Below are 23,815 nucleotides of genomic sequence, written 5' to 3' on the forward strand. Positions count from 1 at the left end.
GTTGCCGTGACAATACCATTCATCATTCTCTTAGTTTCTATCAAAACAAAGCTTGAAAAGGACCTAAAATTGGGCCCATCACTATTTTCCCCACTCATTGTTCAAGTTTCCACCAATCAATGGTCACTGGAAAACTATGACCTACCCTCTGATCCCTAATTGCATCCAAGGCCAATGTACACAGGAGGCGCTTAAGCAATGCTCTCCCCTTGGAAAGACCTCCAGGGTTTGGCTTTATAAAAACAAAACAAAACAAAACAAAACAAAACAAAACAAAACGCCAGAGTCCTACTTGTGACACCTTCAGCTGCAGTCCTGAGAACGACTTCCACAGCTCTGCGGAATATTAATGGGTCTCTAAAGAATCGTGCTAATCTATAAATAAAAGAATGCAGAAATCCTCAGTAGACTAATTTTGTTAAGTAATTAAAATGGAAAATGTGAACAGAAATACCATGATCTTCAAAAAGCTGGAATTCACGTACATGAAGGATTCGAAGCATGTAACAGAGTATCATTTATTTTTAACACCTATGTGGGGGCTGAGTTTAGCTTTGTCCGAAAACAAATGGCCCTTCTACATTTCTTCCACATAAGGCTTATTTGAGCCAGACTGTTTCATTTCTCCCACTCATATAAAGAGCCATATTTTTTCTTTACAAAGGCCCTAGTGATTTGTTTTCTTTAAAAAATTCCGAAATTGCTGATTGCGGAATTACAGCATTGAGGTACTTGTTCTGGTAGTGAAATAGATTCAGTCTTTATAAACCATTGTGTTGAGTGAGGAGGTCCTAAAAATGTCACTGTATCCATCCAACTTCTTCTAGGAGAAAATTATGATGGGAAGGTTTCTACTTGCCCTTTAGTGGTCCTGGGGAAAGCTATCACACTGTCTAAAAAATATATTCTGGATTCTTCTGACCCTAATGGACCATCCTTCCTGATGACCACCCTGGCGCAGAAGAGGATACAGGCTCAGAGCAACCAGGTAGATGTGGGTTCAGTCTCTCCTTTGCAACTGACTGCGTGCAACGTGAGTGCTGGGCCTGGAGCTAAGGCTCTCTGAGCCTCACTTTCTCCATCTGTACAATGGGCAAACATCATCTCTTCCTCAGACTTGACAGAACTCCTAAATAAAACTATTAGTGCTGATACTTTTGTACAAGTAAAAACAAGCACACGAAAAAGGCTCGTTTCTTTCTCTTTTCCTTCCCTCACTCCAGGCAATTCATCTGGTGCCCTTCAGGGGGGTGAAAAATAAAACCTCGTTGACTTTGGAAAAGAATCGGAAGTTTCTGCAGCTTAGAAGCTACAGCAGAGAAAGTGAACTCAGGCATTTGTCACATACACACGCATAGTAAGAGGCTAATTATGTGTTTACAGGAAAGGGAACTTCTCATCACGGAGATCAAACATATTTATTTCAGTTTTTCCCTACCCATATGGCTGTGGCTGTGGCGTCAGTTACTGTCAAAGAGCAGGTACACATAATATGATGCCACTAAACCTGTGTGTGTGTGTGTGTGTGTGTGTGTGTGTGTGTGTGTGTGCGCGCGCGCCCGCGCGCACACAAAACAAGTTAGGCAAATGCCAGAATGTTTACGGTGATACTTCTAGACCTTGTAGGGGTGGCCTTCATTTTCTTTGCTCTTCACCCAAGTTTTCTAACATTTTTGCAATGAGCATATAATTCACTTATTTCAAATCTATGAAACATGCATATTGAAAGAAGCTATTTAAAAAAAGAATCGCTCCCCTCCCAAAGCCCAAGAATTCACTTCCACTTAGTATGCATATGATCACAGAGGAAATCAAAGCTGTGAGAGGAAATGGAGGTACCCTTGGAAGCGCCTTCCTCCCTCACACGTCTCTGAATCCTCACGCGTGCCACAGATGATTCCTCTGGCCCACTCTGCTCCTCTCAAGGAGGCAACCCCGAATACCTTCATACCTTACAGATCAGCTCCAGGGTGTCCCGGGCAGTGTCGCCGGGCCGGACGACCGTCAGGGCTGGCTGATTATTTGGCAGACAGAACCACGATGGTGTGAAATACTCGTGGACCCAAATGTCACAGTCAGGATTGTGCTGGTGGACGCTGGGCAAGACCATTTCTTTCTCCCTCTACGATAAGAAATGAAGTTAGTCGGGCAGCAGTCATCAGGCTTTGCTATCCGGATTGTACGCGGAGATTCACTGTCTCCAGGAAAATGGCCCAGAGTGGAAATGGTAGCACTGGTGAGGGACAGAGGGGGATGTTCAGAGAGGAAACTATTGACAAAGGAGCTTTAATGGGGGAAGGAGAGATTTCTCAGATGCGAGGCAGACCTTTCACCCGGTCCACAGCATCCACAGGTGGGCACTGTGTAAGTGGGGGGAGGGGTGGGGGGGGAGGGTACCGAAATTTGGAAGAAGGAAAGAAATGGATCATTCATTCAGCTCAGCTTTCTTGCTAGGATTTCCCCCACAAATCCACCTTAAACAGGGAATTCCTACAGCAAGAATATCTACCATGTGGGTTATAGGTTTCAAAAGCAACAATGAGGCCCCAAGGAAATTATTAAAGAAAAGATGATGTTCTAGCACTACACGTTTACAGGGAGCATCGTTTCTGTGCTTGCACTTGACCTCCAGCACAGCTCTGGGAGGGAGACAGTTCCGTTTCCCAGACAAGGTTCAGAGAACCTCAAAGGCATGAGCCGTGTGGACTTTTTAGGCCATTGCCACACTCCAGCCTCTTCCACTACTTGGCCTGAGGGTCAAGGAGTAGTGTCATGTTTATAAGGATGGGAAAAGATGTACTCGTTCAGCAGCTGGGATAATCCAAGCAAGCAAAGCTAAAACATTCCATAGAACAATGAAATAGGGGCCAATTTCTTTCAAATAAGCAAATAAAGAATGATGTTAGGGGAGCCTGGGTGGCTCAGTCGGTTAAGCACCCAACTCTTGGTTTTGGTGCATGATCTCACGGTCGCAATCTCTTGCTTCATGGGTTTGAGCCCGGATCAGGCTCTGTGCTGACAAGTGTGAAGCCTGCTTGCGATTCTCTCTTTCTCTGCCCCTCCCCTTCTCTCTCAACATAAATAAATACACTTAAAAAAAAAAAAAGATGTCAGATTTCAGCAATGTAAAAACAATATTGATGGGCAAGATGTACTAAGACAAGACTTGATTATTGGTTTATAACCAGGCCACTGATCAGTAAATACAAATCTATAGGTTACCAAGAACAAGGCTGGTATTAGGAAATTACAAGAAACAATTTTTCAAACTAAGGCTGATAGGTGGTAACGTCATAGCTTCTATTCAAAAAAAGAATGAATCCGAGAATGGGGGAAATATTTTTGCAAAGGCTACTAACTAAATTCAACCAAGAAGACAATTTCAGCTCTGGCTTTGAATGATGTCACTTTTGCAGATAAACTGAACCCCAAGGAAGGGATTGTCAAAAAGCAAAAAGCAATCAACTTGGGCTAAATCCCATGAACTATAATTGGAATCTTTTTATTGTCCCCATGTGCCATATTAAATAAGTGCCCCTTAGCACTGGATCAACTCAAGTTTTGCATCTAAACTGCTGTTTGAGATCAAGGCACTCCAGCCAAGAAGAAGAATAAAGAAATATCTCAGAGAAATGGACAAACAAAAGGGGCAGAGAAATCCAAAGGAAAAACATGTGCAGGTTCCAGGATCTGTGTGCTCTGTGCCTGCGGTCCAGGATCTGTCTGCCTGGAGAGGCTATCCCAACATTAAAAGGGGACTAGTAACAGTATGCAAGATGAGTTAGCTAACTTCAGAAATGGCTTCATTAACATCAAAAACAATGCTTGTGTTGCACGTAGGTACAGTGATTTAATTTCATCAGATTTCATCAGAGACAGAGTTTTTCAGAGAAAGGGGCATGGATGGGTATTTCCAAGGACAGCTGCATTTGTATCTACAGGGACATAATCCAGGAGTAGTTCGAGCACAAAAGTGGCAACAGGCCTGTCCCTGGCCACTCCTCTCCCCTCACCCCTTCCAAAGGCCAGAACTCCCCACTGCACTCTGTTTCAGAGGCTCCATCTCGAACACGGGCTGTGCTACCGCTGACCGCCCCTGCTTGGTTGCACAGCAACCGAGAGCTGAACTCTCTGTCATATTGATCCTGAGCCCAAGAACCGGGGGATCATTCCAAGGTCACGTTATCAACAACAGAACCCCCTGAACAAAGAGGTTACTGGTATCACTGTTAGGGTCTTTAAAGCTGGGGATGTCCATTTAAATTAGAGGCTGTAAAAAGTAGCCCAGAGGAAACAAAAATCAATATTCTTCTTGGGCTTTCAATCAGAGCAGTGTGACCACCCCTTTTAAATCCAGGCACAAGGTTAGAACAAGTCTGTGAATATTTAATTGAATACTTGTCTTCAGGAGGCAAAAGCATTTTTTTTTTTTAAAGAATATACTATCAGAACAGTTCTTTGAATTAATGGGAACAACACAGCATGTGTGGGCAGAGAGGGAGGGCAGTATGAACTCACCTCTTGGGAATGGAAGTTGTAGATAAAAGCAATTGGCAACGACATAAGATATTCAGCTCCCCAGAACCCAAATATCCTCTTATATTCTAGATGGAAAATGATACATCCAAATGATAAGTATTGAAAATGTTATGCTGGCAGGAGAATGTCCTTATTGTTACCAAGTTTTAAGCATAAAATGCTTTTCCACCTTTTACCGACCTGTTACGTAACTTTAAAGATTTGATCATTTCAGCATTTAATACAGTCCACTTAATTTTAGGATCCCAAGAAACCAATGCATTGTGTAATGTTGACACATTCGCGGTACTTTTAGAAAAGGAATGGGTTTATTTTTACCTTGCCATCTGGAACAGTGTCATCAAATATTCCCTCTAAAGATTTCTTTACAGCATCACTTCCCTCACCGAACACCTGCATATACAAAAGCATCATCTTAAAAAGGCCTGTCGGCAAGAGGGCAAATGAAGCATGGGAAGGGGGATGGAAAATGAGCGTGGCTCTTGGAACACATGACAGAAGTCTCCAGATCCTCCTATATCAGCTCCATAAATAGGGAACGTAATTCATGGTAGCAGACCAGGAAAAACATGATCCTCTATCTGGATCACTTCCCATAACTCTAACAAACTCAAAAGAAAAAAGAAGAAGAAAAGAAAAAGTTGGCTTCTAGATCTGGATAATTCATTTTGTTGTAAAGAAAATAAGCTTTTGCAAAAGCAATGGACTAGATTTGCTCACATTGAACAGTTTCCACAATTCCCTCACATATACAATCAGATATTCATAAACAACTAGTTTACTTTTCATACTCTGCTGAGCAGAACCTGAGACTATCCATTTATAGTGCTTTCCGTAACATCCCAGAAAAGGTTTTCTTAATTAAAGAAAAAGAAAAAAAACCCAGAAATTTGTCTGTTCTTTGAAATTAAATGAATTCTGTTCAGTAGTCAAAATCTAAACATGTCGACAAGAGAAAGTTTTATATTCTGGCTCTAAACCAGCCAGGTACTATCAGGATAATACACATGATTAAGAAAAAGCCTTTCTCACGATGCAAATGAGATAGATAGAAACACACCATTTGTGTCCATTTCAGAGTCCTGAATTAACAAGTAGATTTCTGTTGGTATGCTCATGGCTAAGTAGGAAGTTTTTATACCCCTTACTTTAAGAGACAGGAACAAGAATTGCTTTGAGGAAATGGTATCGTCCTTTGATTTTTGAAATCATTCTCTTTTAAAACATTCTCTTGGACCTCATTTAACTTGAGGCATCTATTTCAGCAGCCATGGACTCTGACACAAGCTGGCGCTGATAAAGTTACCACCGCATGAACCAAGGCTTGTGACAGAAAAGACGTTCAAACCCAGTTCCCAACTGCAAAGTCCTGGCGTGTACTTTAGTGGGTGCTCTGAGTCACCTGCCTTCACAGGAGGATTCACACAAAACGCCACCACCGCCTGCCAAAGGGAGGGGAGAAATCCTAGTGGCGAATGTCTTCCTTCTGTACGTACGTTTGGTCCAGAGACATCAAGTCTCTTGTGTGAGTGTTTTGACAAAACAGTGACTTTCCTCCACACCGTTTCTTCTTCAGGTTTACACAGAAGCAAACCCTGGTAACGGACTTGATGCTCTGCCTTCTCCAAAGACCACAGACCACACGGCATGGATGCTCAGCCTGAGGCTCACTTATCACCTGCTCGTCTGGTCTCCTGCAACGTCCATCAGCGACCCAGAATACCCACGTTTAAACAGTGAGTGTGGTGGTCACTTAGGAATGCAGGACGTCACTTTTCAGGACTGTCCCTCCTAAACTTCAGTTCTTGTGTAAGCTAATGGCTGGAACTGTCAGAACAAACAATGAGGGGTCTTTTTATCAAATTAGTCAATTGGCTTCTCACTTTGCATAAGGGCACAGAGTGAACAGGTCAAACTGGGAATCCTAGCCATGACCTCCAAGATGCTCAGTGCTTCACTTTTCGGCCACCATAACCCATGAATCCAACATTCTCCTTCTCCTGAAAAGACCAAGACCCATGGTCCTTCAGTCCCTAAAACACAAGCAAGCAGTCCCGGAGCCACTTGCTTCACGAAGCCAAAGAAGAATGACAATGACGATGGAGAGAAGTTCCTAGAAGTGACTCTAGCAGGATGGCGGTCTTGGCTAAAAGGGATAAAAAGGACAAGGCCACAGCATGTGGCTAGAGGACTGACCCTGTGGTACACCTCTCGGTGATGCCATTCGTGAGGTACCGAGATCCCCTTCGAGCCCCAGCATCTGGGTAGAAGGGCATCATGGCAGTGGTGAGGACTCTCAGACTCCTGATTTCTCACCCTGGAAGACAAGGGAACTCCCCATTTCACGTCAACCCCGAAAAGCTAATGGCAGAGGAATAACCTGACCTCCCTGGAGGCCACCTTTGATCCAGCACCAGAAGCAGCTTAAAAAGCCCTGTGCTCAGGTGCCCACTTGGCTTCATCAACAAGCCCCGCTTTTTTCCGAAGACTCAGGATGAATTGTGCACTTTCAGGAGGTCTGTAATTAGCCAGGGTTTGCAAAGGATGCAGGTGGGAGACTGGAGCTTGGTGATAGACTAATAGCAGAGTTCAAAGTCATGAGTATACATTAGCTATTAAAAGCGTCTAGTACAACCAACGTCTTTGTGTCAGTGAGCTGATTCGAAATACCACCCAGTACCAATAAATCACCACACATGCACATGCATCCCAAGTTGAGGTGGCCATGGAAGCAATCTGTGCCCGCTCTTTCGCCCACCCTGGAACCCACCTGGTTGATGCTGGGGCGTCCCTGCTTCTTTTTGGAGGTAGTGTCCAGACCCCAAAGGGAAGAAAACCTGCTCCTTCGCTTGCTTGCGGATCTGGACATGGCCTGAGTACGACGTCTCACTCCGGTCTCACCAGTGCGTGCTGCCACCTGAGGTCGTCGAGGAACAGCATCGACAAGAGAAATGCATCAGGACCGCTCACCTCTTCCTCAAGGTCCCTACTAAGTTACACGCCCAGGGAGCATCCCTCTACTTGCTAGAGGGATGCTGCCCGTTCGTGAATTACTTAATAAAGCCAGTTACGTCTTCAAATTCATAAAAATTTTAAAAAAGACCAACCATACCTCCATCATGCCAGCCCATCACCAAAGCATTTAATCTGTGACTCCCATATATTGGGACTTTGAGGGCCCTTCATGGAGTCCAAATATAACTGAAAGGTTGGCAAACTCAACCACTGTCTGAAACCATCAGGAAAACAGTAATATATAAAATAACAATAGGATGCATATGTAATGTTTCCAAGAATTCAATGCCCTTCTGGTCACAGGATTGAACTCTAGCAGCAAGTTGAGCTAACCATACGATCTCGAGATTCTCCCTAAATGCTCTAGAGCTGTTTCTGCATTCTAGAAGAATGGTGTCTGAGTGTCGGCAAAAATAGCGAAAACAATACCTCTTGGTTCCTGTGATTCCACATGAAATCTAAGTGTACCAATTCTTCTATTTAGTTTTCTCAGAATGACACAATTTCCTTCGTAGGGAAGTGATGGTTGTCCCCCTATATCATTCTCCCTCTAGCTCAGTCAGAGAAACCCCCACACGCAGCTGAGCACATGACTACCCAACACTGACTTATTTTCCTTTGTAGCAGGACATGGGCCTGTGACTAACTTCCAGTCAATGGGAGCTAAGCAGAAGGGCTATTTGTCATCTCCAGGAACCGTCCTTAAGAGGAGGGAGGGATCTCCATTATCTTTCACTTCTCTCCTTCCTGACAAAGGAAGGTCCGTGGGTTAACTCTTCTAGGACATTCAGACAGAACCCTTTTCACGGTTTTTAGAACAAGAAGATGGATGGGACCCGAGTCCGGGAAAATGGTGAAGCCACCTTATTAGCCTTGCATGTCCCATGTTTAGATAAAAGGGAATAAAAGTTCTATTTTGTTTTTAAAAAAAAAAAAAGCAGTGGGGAGCAGGAGCTACACTCTGTTGAGATATTTGCAAGATGCCAACAGCCCAGACAAATATTTCAGAGAGGAACACCCCAAGTTCAAATCTGCTTCTATACAAACTGCTCAAGTAGACACTGAATCTCTGTGAGGATCCCACAAAGTCCTTCCCAGGCCAACATTCGTGCTTGCAGTGTATCCATAGGTTAAAAGCAAAGTCCCAGGAACTTGAGGGAACTTCTGCCAGGAAATCTCAATAGGCCACCCACAGGCTCTCCTTTCAAATAAGGGAGTGCCAGGAGGTACAGCGAGTCAGACTTGAAATGAAACCTCCCCACCCATCCTTTGTTGCTGGAGATGAGTCTTGGAACGTACTTGTCACAGATTCCCACACGGGCAACTCCCAGTGTGGTGGGTGCCAACTGGCATCAGACTGGGGGATGAAACCCCGTTGGGGAACAAGAGGGGCCCCCCAGCTGTCAGCACGTTGGTTAGAAGGCACGCCTCTCTGGGGTTTTCAGCACTGACAGGGTAAATACCCTGGACGCTCCATGAGTAGACTGGCAAAGACACTAAAAACAGGAATCAGAACAGCTTCCCTGCAAAGGTATTAGAGGGGGAAGATTTTGGTCCCAAATGAAGATAGGAAGAGGAGGAAGCGGTCTTATATTTTCCGAGCTTGAGGCATGTAAAAACGCAGCATCCAACACCACGTTAGAGAAAGAGGTCTAGACTAAGATTGTGCTCAAGGGGATGAGGGGGACAAAATCACAGACCAAAAGACACGTGTTTACTTTAAATAGATACACATTTTCTCTTCCCTATTTTCATCACTTTCTGAGTCAAAGGTAAACAAAAGCTGCAAAAGGAATAAATTATAATGTGCTGGCATACATACATGCACACATGACGATTTCAGTATCAGATAAGCTTATCATCACAAAATGAGGCTAGGAACCACTAAATAAGTGGTGTGAAAGTTAAAAGTCTGAGAGGAAACAAAAATGCCTATTCGGTCTCATATTTGTGTATCTACTTATAAATAGATAAATCTATCTGTAGATACACAGACACATACAGGCAGTCATATACAAATATATGGCTGTTGTATCACTGTATATATATATATATTATTACCTTGTTCACTTCTTTCATAGCATACATCAATACCTGCACCTACCCTGTCTATTTAACTGCTTACTGATTTATTATGCATCTCCCCCCATAAGAATCTCCAATAGGAAAAGAACTCTGAGTTGTTTGCTGCTATAACCCTAATCATAAGAAGAATAAATGACATATGCCAGGCCTCACATGTATTTGCTGATTCAATGAATAAAATACATAAACCAACATCACAAAGCAAAAGCAGAGGGAAGCCTGGGTGGCTCAACTGGTTAAGTGGCCGACTTTGGCTCAGGTCATGGTTTTGTGTTTCATGAGTTCGAGCCCCACGTTAGACTCAATGCTAACGGCTAGGAGCCTGGAACCCGCTTTGGATTCTGTATCTCCCCCTCCCTCCACCTCCCTCCCCCTCCCCTGCTCCTGCTCTGTCTCAGTCTCTCTCTCTCTCTCTCTCTCTCTCTCTCTCTCTCTCTCTCTCTCTCAAAAATAAGTAAACATAAAAAAAAAAAAAAAAGCAAAAGCAGAGATCCTACATATAACATGGTCACAACAGTAATTCTTTACAATTTTAGAAAGACAGAGTCCAGCAGAGAAACTTACACAACGTAAATGTTCTTAGTTACCGGCTGACCAGTTGGTTGAGTCTGTTTAACAAATGGGCCCTTCACTAGGGGTTCTCACAATAACTATGCTGCACTGCTGGGGGCCCTGTAAACTGCAAAAGTAACTGCTACCCCCAACACAATAATGACTCAAAATAAGCAAAGGGATTTAGAGGGGGGGAAAAAAAAGCTGGCAAAAGAACTAGCAGACAAGAGCTCAAGAGTTTCTCAATGATCTTTGCCCAGACAATGCCTCCCTTTGTGGCCAGAACCTGATTACTCTATCATTCTGCTCATCTGTGCAAACAAGAACAATGATAACCTTCTTTCAAAGAGTACAGCAGGGACCCTTCAGTTAATTACTGCAAATCACTGAGCATTATGGGAAGCCCTCCTGGTGAATGGGGCTTAAATTGTAGCCCAAATCTCCCCGCCCACCCCCAGCCCGCCTGCCCTCACACCTCCTCCTCCCTTGCCCCTCACTTAAAAGAAGAAAAAAAATAAGTCTGGACAAAGGCTAAATTGAAACATGTTTCAATGGGGGGTTGGGGGGGGGGGAACCTCTCTGGGGTCAAATGACAACGAGTAGAGGAAAAAATAAGTATCTAATAAATCAGACTGTAAAATTCCCTTCCTGGGATCTCCTGCAGGAACTGGAACAAACAGGGGCAGACACCTAACCGGCCTGCTGAACTTGTTCTGTGTGAAGTGAAACCCCTCCTGGAAAAGAGAAGTTTGTGAGGACACACAGGCATATAGACACCCAGACTCACACTGCAGCTGAGGACAGTGGAGGGTAAGGAAAAGGAAGCTGCACATAAGGACTTAAATATGCTTCTTAAGGGGCGCCTGGGTGGCTCAGTCGGTTAAGAGTCCGACCTTGGCTCAGGTCATGATCTCACAGTCCGTGAGTTCGAGCCCCGTGTCGGGCTCTCTCTGCAGTCAGTGCAGAGCCCTCTTTGGATCCTCTGTCTCCCTCTCTCTCAGCACCTCCCCTGCTTGCCCTGTCTCTCTCAAAAATAAATAAACCTAAATAAATAAATAAATAAATAAATAAATAAATATTCTTCTTTAAAGTCACTGACCAAAATGCCTAAATTACTAACCCTCCCATCCCTATCTTCAGCTGGCCAGATTTTAACAGTCTGCCCATCCAAATAAAAGTACACACAAATCACAGATATTGAGATAGAGGCAATTAGAAGGTCTGAAAATAAGTTATGGAAGGATAATAATAAAGTTAGCTCCAATGGCTTTGAAGAAAATTAAGGCAAAGAAGTTTTAGATAGATAGCAAACTTATTCTCTCCCAAATCTATCAGGCCCAGTAACAGGAAAAAGTCATTTGGATGCTTGGGGTTTAGAATTAATACGGACTCTGCATCATTGGAGGCATGAGCTCTCTTACAAAAATGCCACTTCAATCTACAACATTCTTACCATGCAGTAGACAAGAATTTTTATTATTTATTTATTTATTTATTTATTTATTGCAGAATACACAAACTGAGATTTGGTCAAGTTACAAATTGGTGTCTGGGTCTCAGAGAAACAGTCCTAGAGCCTCAAACTGAAAAACATTTGGAACACTTATTCATCACAGCACACTGACCCATTACTAAGAAAAAAAAAAAGCACTTAACAGCCATATGAAGAGGTGGGAGACCAAGAAAAACCAAGAGAGACCAAGAAAGACCAAGAGCTGAGTCGTAATTAGCAGAACAAATCAGGATGCCAGTTTTAATAAGTCCAGAAATTGGTTTAAGACTTCTTTAAAAATGTAAATCTACCCCTAATTATCTGAATGATGACGCTAATCTATTTATAAAGAATACAAACGCCTTTGACTGAATTGCAGCTCTGAATTCAATTGAAGGGTACAGCTGACGAGGGGAGGCAAGCCAAGCCCAGCAGAGCTAAGGTTTTCCAAAGCAGTTTCTGGAACCTGAGACTTAACATTTAATTCCACAGCAAATGTGCTAAGGTGCAGTACATTTTAAGTGGGTGTTGACTTGGATGGGCTGAAACCATGTTACTCGCAATAGCAATTTTTGAGAAGAAAGGAGCCAAACGTACATAAAGCTGTTCGCAATTTAGCAAGTACATAAAATTACAGATTGCAAACACACAACACAACGATGCAATCTGCCGTTCCGGAGGTCAGATGCAAATTCTCCTTCCCAAGCAAATACATATGTTGGGCTGGAAAATCATGGAAGATCTTTACTTTCCTCAAATGCAGCAGGTACATTTATGACTGTAAAGAATTGATTTCTGAAATTACAGTATTTAAAAATAAAATGAAAGGAAGATCACCAAAGAGATCTGTGTTCAATATATGGTGTGTGTGTGTGTGTGTGTGAGAAAGAGAGAGAGAAAGAGAGAGAGAGAGAGAGAGAAAATGCATTTCTGTATGAGAGAGCTCTCCGCTTAACATTTCCATAAGGTTAATATAAAAAAAAAACTGTATTTGGATTAAAACCAGAACACTGCCTAAAGAGGACATCAGTTACGAACAAACACTACATGCAGAGATCTCTTAAGATAATACCTTTCCTATTTTCTTTGCACAATAATTTAGGCCCCATCAAGAGAGGCTTAAGGAATACATTTCAGAACAGACTCAAATGAAGATCTGTACCCACCGCAGAGGACATGTCAGAAATCCACACCCAGCAGTGAACTAGAAAAACACTTCAGCGGCTCCTGTCAAGTCCTGCTCAGGATTAATAGTAAAGAGAAATATTTCTTAAAAACACACCGGCTTCGACTCACCAGGGCATGGAAGGATGATACAGAGAAGATTCCAAGGCGGCCCATTGCCACTTTCGTTGGTCGGCTTGCAAAAGCAAGTAGCCTTTTGGGGTTTGGCAGTTCCCCACCTTGGAGGCTAGCTAAGTAACAGCGGTAACGAAATAGGTCCATTTGGAACTGCTCGAGATTCTGCTCCCAAACGAAGATCTACGGTGGTGAAAATATGGAAAAAGGAAAGGCGAGGAAAAGGGAAAACAAGTGTTAACAGCTTCATCCCACACAAATGTTACAAAACCACACGTTGTCAAAGTATTGATTTTAATCCTAAGGGGTAAACCACAGGTACCCCGAATTTCTTAGGGAACAGCATCTCAAGTATCACTGTTTTCGTAGCTTACACGTTTTTTTCACAAAGACCCACAGTCAAAAATTCGGTCTGGTAAACAGAAAGTATATGTTAGCTGCTCTGTGTCCTCTGGTTACAATGTCATGTTTCTGGGCTTTCTAGGCCATCAGCTCCAAGCTCTGGGCCACAAACCCAAGGGAAGTAAAATCTGCAGGGTTTTTACCACTGGAGAATTATAGGACTTACCAGGAGATGACCTTTCATAGGAAGACAAAGAGAAAAAGAAAAGGGAGGTGAATTAAAGATCAGAGCCCAACAGCTTTTGGGAACAGGGGAGTGGCACATGGTCCACGGTGGGAGGCAGAAAACACTAGAAGGTGAAGACCCAGGCTCTGGAATAAATTTCCAACCACAGAGTACGTCCAAGATATTTCCTCGCTTTTCAGAGTGGCAAAATGATACCTACTTCCTAAGACTGAAGTGATATTTAGATGAGATAATGCAAGAATAAGCTTGGCACAGGATCTGGTATATAGCCAAGGCTCAGTGATGTTAACGATGACGTGGACAGTGGTTAATGGCCGATGTCTACTTTTTACTGTGACTTATGCATGTTCGCAGCACTGTTCACAGCGGCCAAAAAGTGGAAACACCCAACGTGGCCCATCAACGGACAAACGGATAAGCAAACTGTGGTGAGTGTGGGCAATGAATCATAGCCGTAAAAGGGAATGAAGAACTGACTGATGTACACTACGATGTGGGTCCATCCCAAAGCGTGACGTGAAGTGAAGGAATTCAGACGCAAAAGGTCACATGTTGTGTAATTCCACTTGTATAAGAACATCCGAAATTGGGGAATCCGTAGAGGCAGCATGCCAGGAGCACAGGGGAGCAATTTAACAGGTATGGAGTTTCCTTCTGGGGTGAATGACAACGTCTGGGAACTAGACACAGGTTGTGGCTGCTCAATACTGTGGACATATGACATGCAACTGGATTGTACACCTTAACATGGTTAATCGCATGCTACGTGAATTTTGCCTCAATGAAAACAAAGACAGCGCCAGGTAACAGAGGGAGAGAAACCACGGGAAACCAGCTGCTGGCCCACGCCATCCACTGTTCCATTCCTGAAACTCACTGATTCCCACGATGATTTCCTAACCATTAAGACAAAGTTTCAGGGGCGCCTGGGTGGCGCAGTCGGTTAAGCGTCCGACTTCAGCCAGGTCACGATCTCGCGGTCCGTGAGTTCGAGCCCCGCGTCAGGCTCTGGGCTGATGGCTCGGAGCCTGGAGCCTGTTTCCGATTCTGTGTCTCCCTCTCTCTCTCTGCCCCTCCCCCGTTCATGCTCTGTCTCTCTCTGTCCCAAAAATAAATAAAAAACGTTGAAAAAAAAATTAAAAAAAAAAAAAAAAGACAAAGTTTCAAAGCACGACTAGATTGGCTCATTGCGGACTTTGAAACAATTGAGTAGAAGGCACAACCTTCCTGTTACCTCGTGACGGCTTTCTTTTCTTAGCATGAAATATACTTACTTATGATCCTATTCTGCAGCTACCCACACGCTTTTTCAGACACACTCCACCTTGCCGAAATTGCCTAAATTTGCATCTCCCCACAGCGGAGCTCACCCGTGAACCGGACAAGGTGGGGAAGGAAAACCAGCAGACGTGGCGATGACAGAGATGCCCCAGAATAGCACAGCAGTGGTGGTGGGAGCGGGGGCAGGCTCCTCTATTAGATTTCTGTCTCCCGTTCGATGTAATATTGTTCCCTTCAGCTCGTAACAATCGGTTGCGAACGACGGGTGAGGAACGCTGACAGTCACAATAAAGAATTCAGCAGCCCGGATGACAGGCTGACAAGATAAGCGATGATGCTCCGTGATGCCAAGACGTGGAGGCACTTAAAAGACCCATAACGATCCCACCCAAGTCGAAACACGGAAGGACGATTACCTGATCTAATATAGTCTTCTTCTTCTTCGAATCGGTGACTGAAGACAGCTGCATTTCGCCCATTTTCTTCATCTTCTCATCCATATCAATCTTCTGTTCCAGTTTTTTGATCTCGGACTTCAGGAGCCGGAGCGTGTCCTCTTTGTGGTGATGTCTCGCCACGGCAGCCGCGCAGGCAGAGTGGATGGCGGTGATCCAGTTTTCCAGCTCCGTCTGGCTGGTGGTCTGTAAGGGGGAGTGGTGGGGGGGGGGGCAAGAAGAAACAGCCGCCTCTTAGGTTATCGGCAGTGGACCAGGGGCATTTTGAGAGAAGCAATGGCACGGAGTCAAGGTGACGGGTCTGGACACCTCATGAGTAAGGCTAACCTTCCTGACCTCCTCCTGCAGACAGTACATAAGCCGGTCTTAGGCCAGACGCTGCACCCACCCCCAGCCCCCAACAGCTGTCTGGAAGGAGGCCTCCTCCGTGTCTGTTCACTCTGTGTACTCCCTGAACTCACTTGTTGTGATGGAATGAACGTGTGCGTCTCCCCCAAATGCAAAGGTTGAAATTCTCACCCCCAGAGTGGTGTTAGAGGACGAGGCCTCAGGGAGAGGATTAGGTCATGAGGGCGGGGTCTTCATGCAGGGGATTAGTGCTCTTATAAAAAGGCCAGAGAGGGGTGCCTGGGTGGCTCAGTCGGTTAAGCATCCGACTTCGGCTCAGGTCATGATCTCATGGTCCGTGAGTTCGAGACCCGCGTCAGGCTCTGGGCTGACAGCTCAGAGCCTGGAGCCTGCTTGGGATTCTGTGTCTCCCCCTCTCTCTCTGCCCCTTCACCACTCATGCTGTGTCTCTCTCTGTTTCAAAAATAAATAAACATTAAAAAAAAAAAAAAAAAAAGGCCAGAGGGCTAACTAGTCCCCTTCTGCCGAGTGAGGACCCAGCGAGAAGACAGCATTTACGAATCAGGGAGCCGGCCTGCCCCTCCCATGCTGCCACCCTGAACTTGGACTTCCAGCCTCCAGAATGTGAGAAATAAACGTCTGTCATTTATAAGCCACCTGTTTATTTATTTATCCGTTTGTTATAGCAGTCCAAATTAAGACGCCTGTATATGTGATAATCCTACACAGAGAGCTTAGTTTCTAGTTAACAGGGTTGCTACGAAGAAAAGGTCAGTTTCCAGAGAGGGATGTGTGGTTCCAAAGTGGTAATGAGGCCAAGGGATGTTACTGGCCAAGGAAGGCACAACAGCCCTGCCCCCAGTGAACTGCTGTGACCCAAATCCCAAGGCCCTATGCCAGAGTCAAGCAGCAATGACACAACTAGGGTTGTGGAAGAAGTTCAAGGCAGCCAGACCAGTATTATGTTTGGAGACACACGGGAGTACCCAGGAAGAGGGGCCACCTGGCAGTGAAGAATGGCCAGGTCACTTTAAAGAAAATGGTAACCCCCAAAAACACACAAGCAACCTCCAAGTGACTCGAGGTGCTCTGAAAGGCAAAAGTCAAAACACAGCTTGGGGGAGACAGTTCATCTGAAGAAACACACGATCGCTAAGACTTTAGGAACCCAGTCAATTGAGTATTTATAAGTAAGGACACGCTAGAATGTTCCGGGTATCCCCTTAAGCCCAGAGAGGTTTAACAAACACTCAGAAATTAGATCACTGAAGAAAAGGTCTATTCAGCCACTTCAATACTAAAGTAACAGCCAACATCATTTTCACGCACAAAACACTAATTTTTTTTCCTCTCTCTCTGATGCGTCTTCTTAGTTTCCAAACTCATCTGAGCGAAAGTCTGCAAACAAAATTCCACCAGCAGGTCCCCATCCGCCTATTACTCTGTACCGACAACCAAAGACCACCCCAGGTGTCTACATTATTTCTGAATTCCATCAGTTTTATATTCCACAAAGAAAATGACAACAAATGTTACAAATGGCATCAGCAATAGAGCCCTGACACACTGGACAAATGTAAACAATGTGGCCATTGTTACATTTATAACAAAACATGTGCCTCTGTCTAAAGAAGATTTCCATAAGCTAGACATCCTCATGAAAAAACAGCAGAGGGAAGCAAATGGAATCATTTTGTGAAAACTGAGTGGGAGAAGAGGAGATAGCAACACTGGAAATCAGAGGTAAATACTTCTTGGCGGGGGTGGGGAGGGTGCCCGTGTCTGTATAGGAGACTCATTTTTAAGGCTTAAATAACTTTGCTTCAAATTTTTAATGTGTATCTCCTCTTAGAAAGTCACTGTCTTACATTTTATCTTGGTAGATCACTCTAAAGTAACTCAAGAGGGGCGCCTGGGTGGCTCAGTCGGTTGAGCGTCCGACTTTGGCTCAGGTCATGATCTCGCAGTCTGTGAGTTCGAGCCCCACGTCGGGCTCTGTGCTGACCGCTCAGAGCCTGGAGCCTGTTTCGGATTCTGTGTCTCCCTCTGTCTCTGACCCTCCCCCACTCATGCTCTGTCTCAGAAATAAACATTAAAAAAAATTTTTTTTAAATAAATAAATAAATAAATAATAAAGTAACTCAAGAAAAATTCAGAGTTCCGGGTCCTCCCACATAAGAAAAATGCCCCACGCTTGCTCCCGCCTAGTACAAGGTACAGTGTTTGACCTCGGAGTCTCTCTGTGCCACGGCATCAGTACGTTTCTTTACTAAAAAGTGGAGTTATTTTTTCTCTTTCTTTTTTTTTAAATGTATTTATTAGGGAAGGTATCAGCTCAGATGGAAAAAGAATCTCGTAAGGATTCTTTCCTAAAAGGAAAGCTTCCAGGAAGAAAATACCAAGTGATGGCAAAGATACGGAGCAACCAGAATTACGACGCATGCTGGCTGCTGGCTGGAGAAGTAACTGGTCTACGTGCTTCGGAAAGCTCTTTGAAGCTACCTAAAAAAAGGTGAATATATGCATGCCTTGCGACCCCAAAAATGCGCTCCTGGGTACATGCTCAACAAAAATGCATTCATATGCTCACCAGAACATAGGTGCCAAAATGTTTATAGCAGCATAATTTGCAGTGGGCCAAACTGGAAACTATCCAAACACCCGTCAACAGCAGAATGGAGAAATGAGTGTGGTATAATCGCACAATGAAATACCATACAGCAATAAGAATGAAAGACTACAACCTGAATAAATTTCACACACTGAGGACAAGAAGCCTGACGTGCAAGAATATAGACTAGGATTCTATTTATATAAAGTACAAAAATGGGCAAAAGCAATGCGAGAAGTCAGAAGAGTAGCCCTTTGGTAGGTGTCGGGGGGAGGGTGGAGAGCAAATGGAAGAACCCACAAGCCAGGGCGGGGGCGGGGGGCTCTGAGGTGCCGGCCAAGTTCAGCTTCTCGGTCCGGGTGCTGGTTATGTGCATATATGACGTGGGTGTACGAGCTAATCAAACACCATCAAAAGGTGTACTTTTCTGTGTAGATATTCTACTTTAAGAGAAAGTTTTTTTAAAAAAAAAACACTAAGATATATTACCCTAAATTTACATCTAATTTCTCTGTAGCTATCCCCCAAAATAATATATTTCAGATTCCATTTTTCTTTAAAAGGTGTCCACTATAATTTTGCAGTGGAAGTCCCAAACAGCGTGACCCTTTCGCGGGGCTACGTCTCTGTCGTCCACGGTGTCAGGCAGTATCTGATAAAAATAGCTGCTTCCTTGCGCTGAAACATGCTTTCTCCTTGGTACATGCAGCTCAGTGGAAACAAGGAGCTTTTATAGACTTTAGGAAAGATGGTGTTTTCACCTATTACAAAGGGACACTGTTGGGAGCGTTTCAGATGCAATCCGTGCAGAGGCGGCATGTGCTACTGAGGAGGAGAGACCGTGTCTCCTGTAAAAATACCAGGTATGTGGATGCTTAGAGCGAGGTCAGCATCCACCCACCCCTGCCACCGCCAGCTGCCCCTCGCCCACCTCTGCCTCCATTAGAACCCTCCACTCCCAAACTCCTCCCGCCCCAAGGCACAAAGAAAAGGAAATCCCTACGAGTCTGACATAAGATGTGAAGAATTGATGGAAAGAGCTGAAATTCCCTGATACAGGCTCTGCTTTTTAAGTTACAAACTTAAATTTTATTTTTTTTTAATTTTTTTTTAACGTTTATTTATTTTTGAGACAGAGAGAGACAGAGCATGAACCGGGGAGAGTCAGAGAGAGAGGGAGACACAGAATCTGAAACAGGCTCCAGGCTCTGAGCAGGCAGCCCAGAGCTCGACGCGGGGCTCGAACTCATGGACCGCGAGATCATGACCTGAGCCGAAGTCGGACGCCCAACCGACTGAGCCACCCAGGCGCCCACAAACTTAAATTTTAAAACAAAAATATGCCTCTAGAAGGGGCCCAGGGCAATTTTATGAATGGAGAAACCAAAGCTCAGAAGAATGAGGGATAACACAGTAATTTATTATAAACCTCGATCTCTACCAATTTTGTGCTCAAAAAAAACATTTTATTAAATATGCTACACTGCCCCTGAACCCCTAGTTCTCAGCAATTACCCCAAAGCCTGGGCCCCCACAGGGTCATTAGTGCTATACCTGTAATATTTGGAGCCCCTCCTAAGGATGTAGGGGGATAGAACTCTCCTGCTCCCTTTAAAGTTCGGTGTGGCCATGTCACTTGGTTTTGTTTTTTTTTTGTTTTTTGTTTTTTTGGCCAATGCATTTGAGGAGAAGCGGCGTGTGTCATTACAAAACAAAAGCCTGATGTGCCCCCATTCTTGTCCCTTGGCTTACAATCATGGAAGCATGTGTCAAGATGAAGCGTCTGTCAGCCTGGGTCCCTGAAAGTCCAGGACAAATACAGCTTCATAGCCAATGCCCATCAGACAATGAAGAGGTGTGGTAAGCGATGGGGGTATGAGGGTTGCTCCTTACTAGAGCATAACCCAACCACCGAGACTGATGATGCACTAGCTATGCTCAAAAACCCTTCTAAAGAAATGCTTTTAGAAGAGTCTATAGAACACACTTTTAACCTCCGAGAAGAGCCATAATCTGATAGGTTTTATAGAACAACAGCCTTTTCCTCTCTTTACTTAATGGAAGCAGGGTCCCAGGCCCCTTCTTCCCTCCACCTTTGAGGGTCTCTGCCAAACTCAGCCAAGGGCAACACATACTCCAATCTGATGCCTTAGAGTTTATGTTTACACCCCAGTTAAGGAGTGGAAAGAAATCACCTGGCTGGCTCAGTCGGTAGACTGTGTGACTCTTAATCTCAGGGTTGTAAGTTTGAGCCCCACAACAGGTGCAAAGGTTACTTAAAAATAAAATCTTAAAGGGGGTGCCTGGGTGTCGCAGGCGGTTAAGCACTCAGTTTCAGCTCAGGTCATGATCTCACAGTTCGTGGGTTCAAGCCCGCATTGGGCTCTGTGCTGATAGCTCAGAGCCTGGAGCCTGCTTCGGATTCTGTGTGTGTGTGTGTGTGTGTGTGTGTGTGTGTGTGTGTGTGTGTCTTTCTCTGCCCCTCCCCTGCTTTCTCAAAAATAAAATAAACATTAAAAAAAATGTTTTTAATAAAAAATAAAATAAAATCTTAAAAAATAAAGAAGTGGAAAGAAAGGAAACTGATACTAGTCAATGAAGCTAAACATCCTTTGAAAGATGTTTATTTACTTTCGGTAGACCAGCTATCCCGAAATTTATTTATTTAAAATAAAGAAAGATGGTGATTGCCAGGGGCCAGGGGAAGGTGGGACTAATGAGCGTTAGCGTTCGGAGTTTCGGGTTTGCGAGACGAGGAGAGTCCTGGAGACGGACAGTGGTGACGGGTGTACAAAGATGCGAACGTACTTAACGCCACTGATCTGTACGTTTAAAAACAGGTAAGACGGTATGTCATGTATACTTTACCACAACTAAAATTTTAAGGAACAGACAAAAGCACCAAACCCCATAACCTAGAGAAGGATACACAGAAAAGTCTGATCACCGCTTCCTGAAAAATTTACCCGTCATTCGTTCTAACCATTCGGCATGCCTCGAGCCTCCAAGCTTCTCTGAAACCTGTCGGTGGCTGAAGGCAGTGCCATTAGAGAGAACTTTTGCTCCTGCTGCCCTGTATAAACAACGCAGCAGTCTCGGCCTTTCTCTATCATTAAGCCACATCTATTTCTAAGAAGCGCAATTCACTAAATGAGCTTTCTGAAAGGGCTTGTCCGTTCCCAGGGGCATACACAGGGAGGGTGGGCTAAGTCCACCTGACTGCTGTCAACAGCGAGTTAAGTAGACAAAACTCTGGACAGTTCGTGGCAGTTTATAGGCTTAACAATCCAGAGCTGCTCACAGCAGATCACCAACTTGATAGAATGTTTCCCAGTGTGGACTCCCCAGGATTTAAATTCTGACATGCTAGAGAAAGCTTTTCAGAGCCGCTACGTTTGCATTACCTTGCTGAAGCAGGCAAGTTTAATTAGGGACATCGGGTCTACTAAAGGGCTGTCAGAATCCAGTGGTTAAAAGGGCAGGAAGGAGAGACACCCCCCTCCCTATGGTGGAATCCTCTTGACTTCTTCCACGGTCATCAGCTTCAATTAAACAAACAGCAGCAGACAGGTAGCAAGACGGAATTTTATGATTCTTCCTCTGTCTTCTAGAGATGATATGAAAACTGTATAAAGTTCAGTGAAGGGAATACACAAAGTTCTTGCCAACGGAGGGATATAATCAGAAAAAAGAAATGCATTTTGCCTAAGAGCCTCTTTGAGTGCAGAGTTAAGATGCACTTTATGTATTCATTATGTATTTAAATAGATCTAGCTTCAATTATCCAACCGAATGGAGGGTACTCAGTGATTTCAGATAATCAATGGTTTACGTGAATGGCAGGAAAAGGGAAATTCATTTTAAACGAGAGAAATACTAGGGAATATATGCCAGATCTAGGAAACTAAAATTTCAGATAATTTGAGTTTATAGGAGCACAGGAATAATTGGAAAGTAGATTGAACTTCTTTTTTCCATCTAAAAAGAACAACAACAACAAAAGGGAATAAAGTTATGTGTTTTTAAAAGGTTAGTTGGGAATGAAGTTCCTGTATGAATTCTTGAAAGTCTTTTCTTTCATTATTTCTCTCTTTAACATATTCTAGAATTCTACTTATACAAGGCTTAAGTAAGCTATCACTTTTTAAAATTTCCTTATGTAATCTCTACACCCAAAGTGGGGCTTGAACTCACAACCCTAAGAGCAAGAGTCGCATGCTCTACTGACTAGGCCAGCCAGGTGCCCCAGTAAGCTATCATTTTTAACACGTGTAAAGAGAACAATATGGGGCTTGCCTCATCCACTGGAAAAAGTCATAAACTGGGCACTCTTCCCTCCCTACCTCCCTATTCCCTCACCTCTCTACCCCCTCACCCACCCAAGGTAAATTCTTTGGGGAAGAGAGGCTTCAAACTCTAGGAAGACAGGCACAAAAGGAGGAGGAACCTTTCGCTCCAAACAGGGGAATAAATGGAAGCCTGCCCACTTACATGGCAAGGGCAGGATGCATCTCTGGCAAAGCTGAGTAGCCCCACAGAAAAGGCCAACAAATACTGTCAAATGGACACCCTCAACAAAAAGGTTTTACCATCTGTTCATGCTATAAAAGCCCCCAGTAGATGGCACAAACAATATCCAAGCACTTTTTTGATATTTCACATTTAAATATGATCAGATAATGAAGAATCACCATTTGATGAAAGCCTCCAGCATGAAAGGCAGAGATTAGAGCACACAGAAGAAAATACATCATGAAAAAAAGAGAAACAAAGCCTGCAGCCACATTTCCTGAATATTCAGTAACATCCCCAAAGATGGAGACACAAAAGAATCTAAGGCTATAAACAATAAACAAATGCACAGGTTACACTGAAAAAGGGGTGATAAGGTAGAAAGGAGGGAGGAAGACAAAGGGAGACAAGGAGAGAAGGACAGAGGGAGAGGAGAAAAAGGAAAGAAGGAGGAAGGGTAGGAGGGAAGGAAGGAGAGGGAGAGAGAACAAGAAAGGGAGGGAGGGAGGAAGAGACTGGGAGAAAGGGGAAGGAAGGAAAAGTAGGAGGGAGAAGGGAAGGAGAGAGAAAAGGAAAGGAAGAGAGAGAGGGAAAGCTTTTAGTAATAAAAAAAAGATAACTAAAATTAAAATCTCTTTGAGAAATCATAACCCTCGTGATAGAAAATTATTCTAAAGCTTCAAAAGAGAAAATAAAGCACACACAAATTATTCAGAAATGATAATAAGTGAACAAAGCACATTTTCCCACCAAAATTTCAAATTACTCGAAGATTATTCAAGTAAAAGGTAGAATAAAGACATTTTCAAATATGAACCATTTTGTAGGAAATTATTACAGGTTTGTTCGTTAATGAAAATAAAGGAGAAAAAAGGATAACTTGCAATCCAAGATTCTAACTAGGATGGTGAAGGAAAATCCAAGGTAACTATTATGCCTGTGGCCTAGACAGCAAACGGATTGGAGCAGGACAATAAAGGACCTGGGATAGGTGGTCTCCAGGGAACAAAACAGTACTAAGCAACTAGGTAATAAAG

At 43.9% G+C, this 23,815-nt stretch overlaps 1 protein-coding gene across 9 annotated transcripts in view; it reads right to left on the reverse strand.

The window, feature by feature from the left end:
• Positions 1-23,815, reverse strand: part of TIAM1 (TIAM Rac1 associated GEF 1) — a 396,414-nt gene that overhangs the window by 81,789 nt on the left and 290,810 nt on the right. For 8 of the 9 annotated variants that reach the window (XM_058731853.1, XM_058731852.1, XM_058731858.1 and 5 more), the window contains 5 exons: positions 15,269-15,493; positions 12,980-13,165; positions 7,310-7,456; positions 4,858-4,932; positions 1,952-2,122 (listed from right to left, as the gene is read on the reverse strand). In XM_058731853.1, the coding sequence (XP_058587836.1) occupies positions 1,952-2,122; positions 4,858-4,932; positions 7,310-7,456; positions 12,980-13,165; positions 15,269-15,493 (804 nt within the window). The remainder of the gene's footprint in view (positions 1-1,951; positions 2,123-4,857; positions 4,933-7,309; positions 7,457-12,979; positions 13,166-15,268; positions 15,494-23,815) is intronic. The other variant, XM_058731857.1, reaches the window with a different exon arrangement.

Source organism: Neofelis nebulosa, chromosome 5 (genome assembly GCF_028018385.1).
Source record: "Neofelis nebulosa isolate mNeoNeb1 chromosome 5, mNeoNeb1.pri, whole genome shotgun sequence".
Classification (NCBI taxonomy): Eukaryota; Metazoa; Chordata; class Mammalia; order Carnivora; family Felidae; genus Neofelis; species Neofelis nebulosa.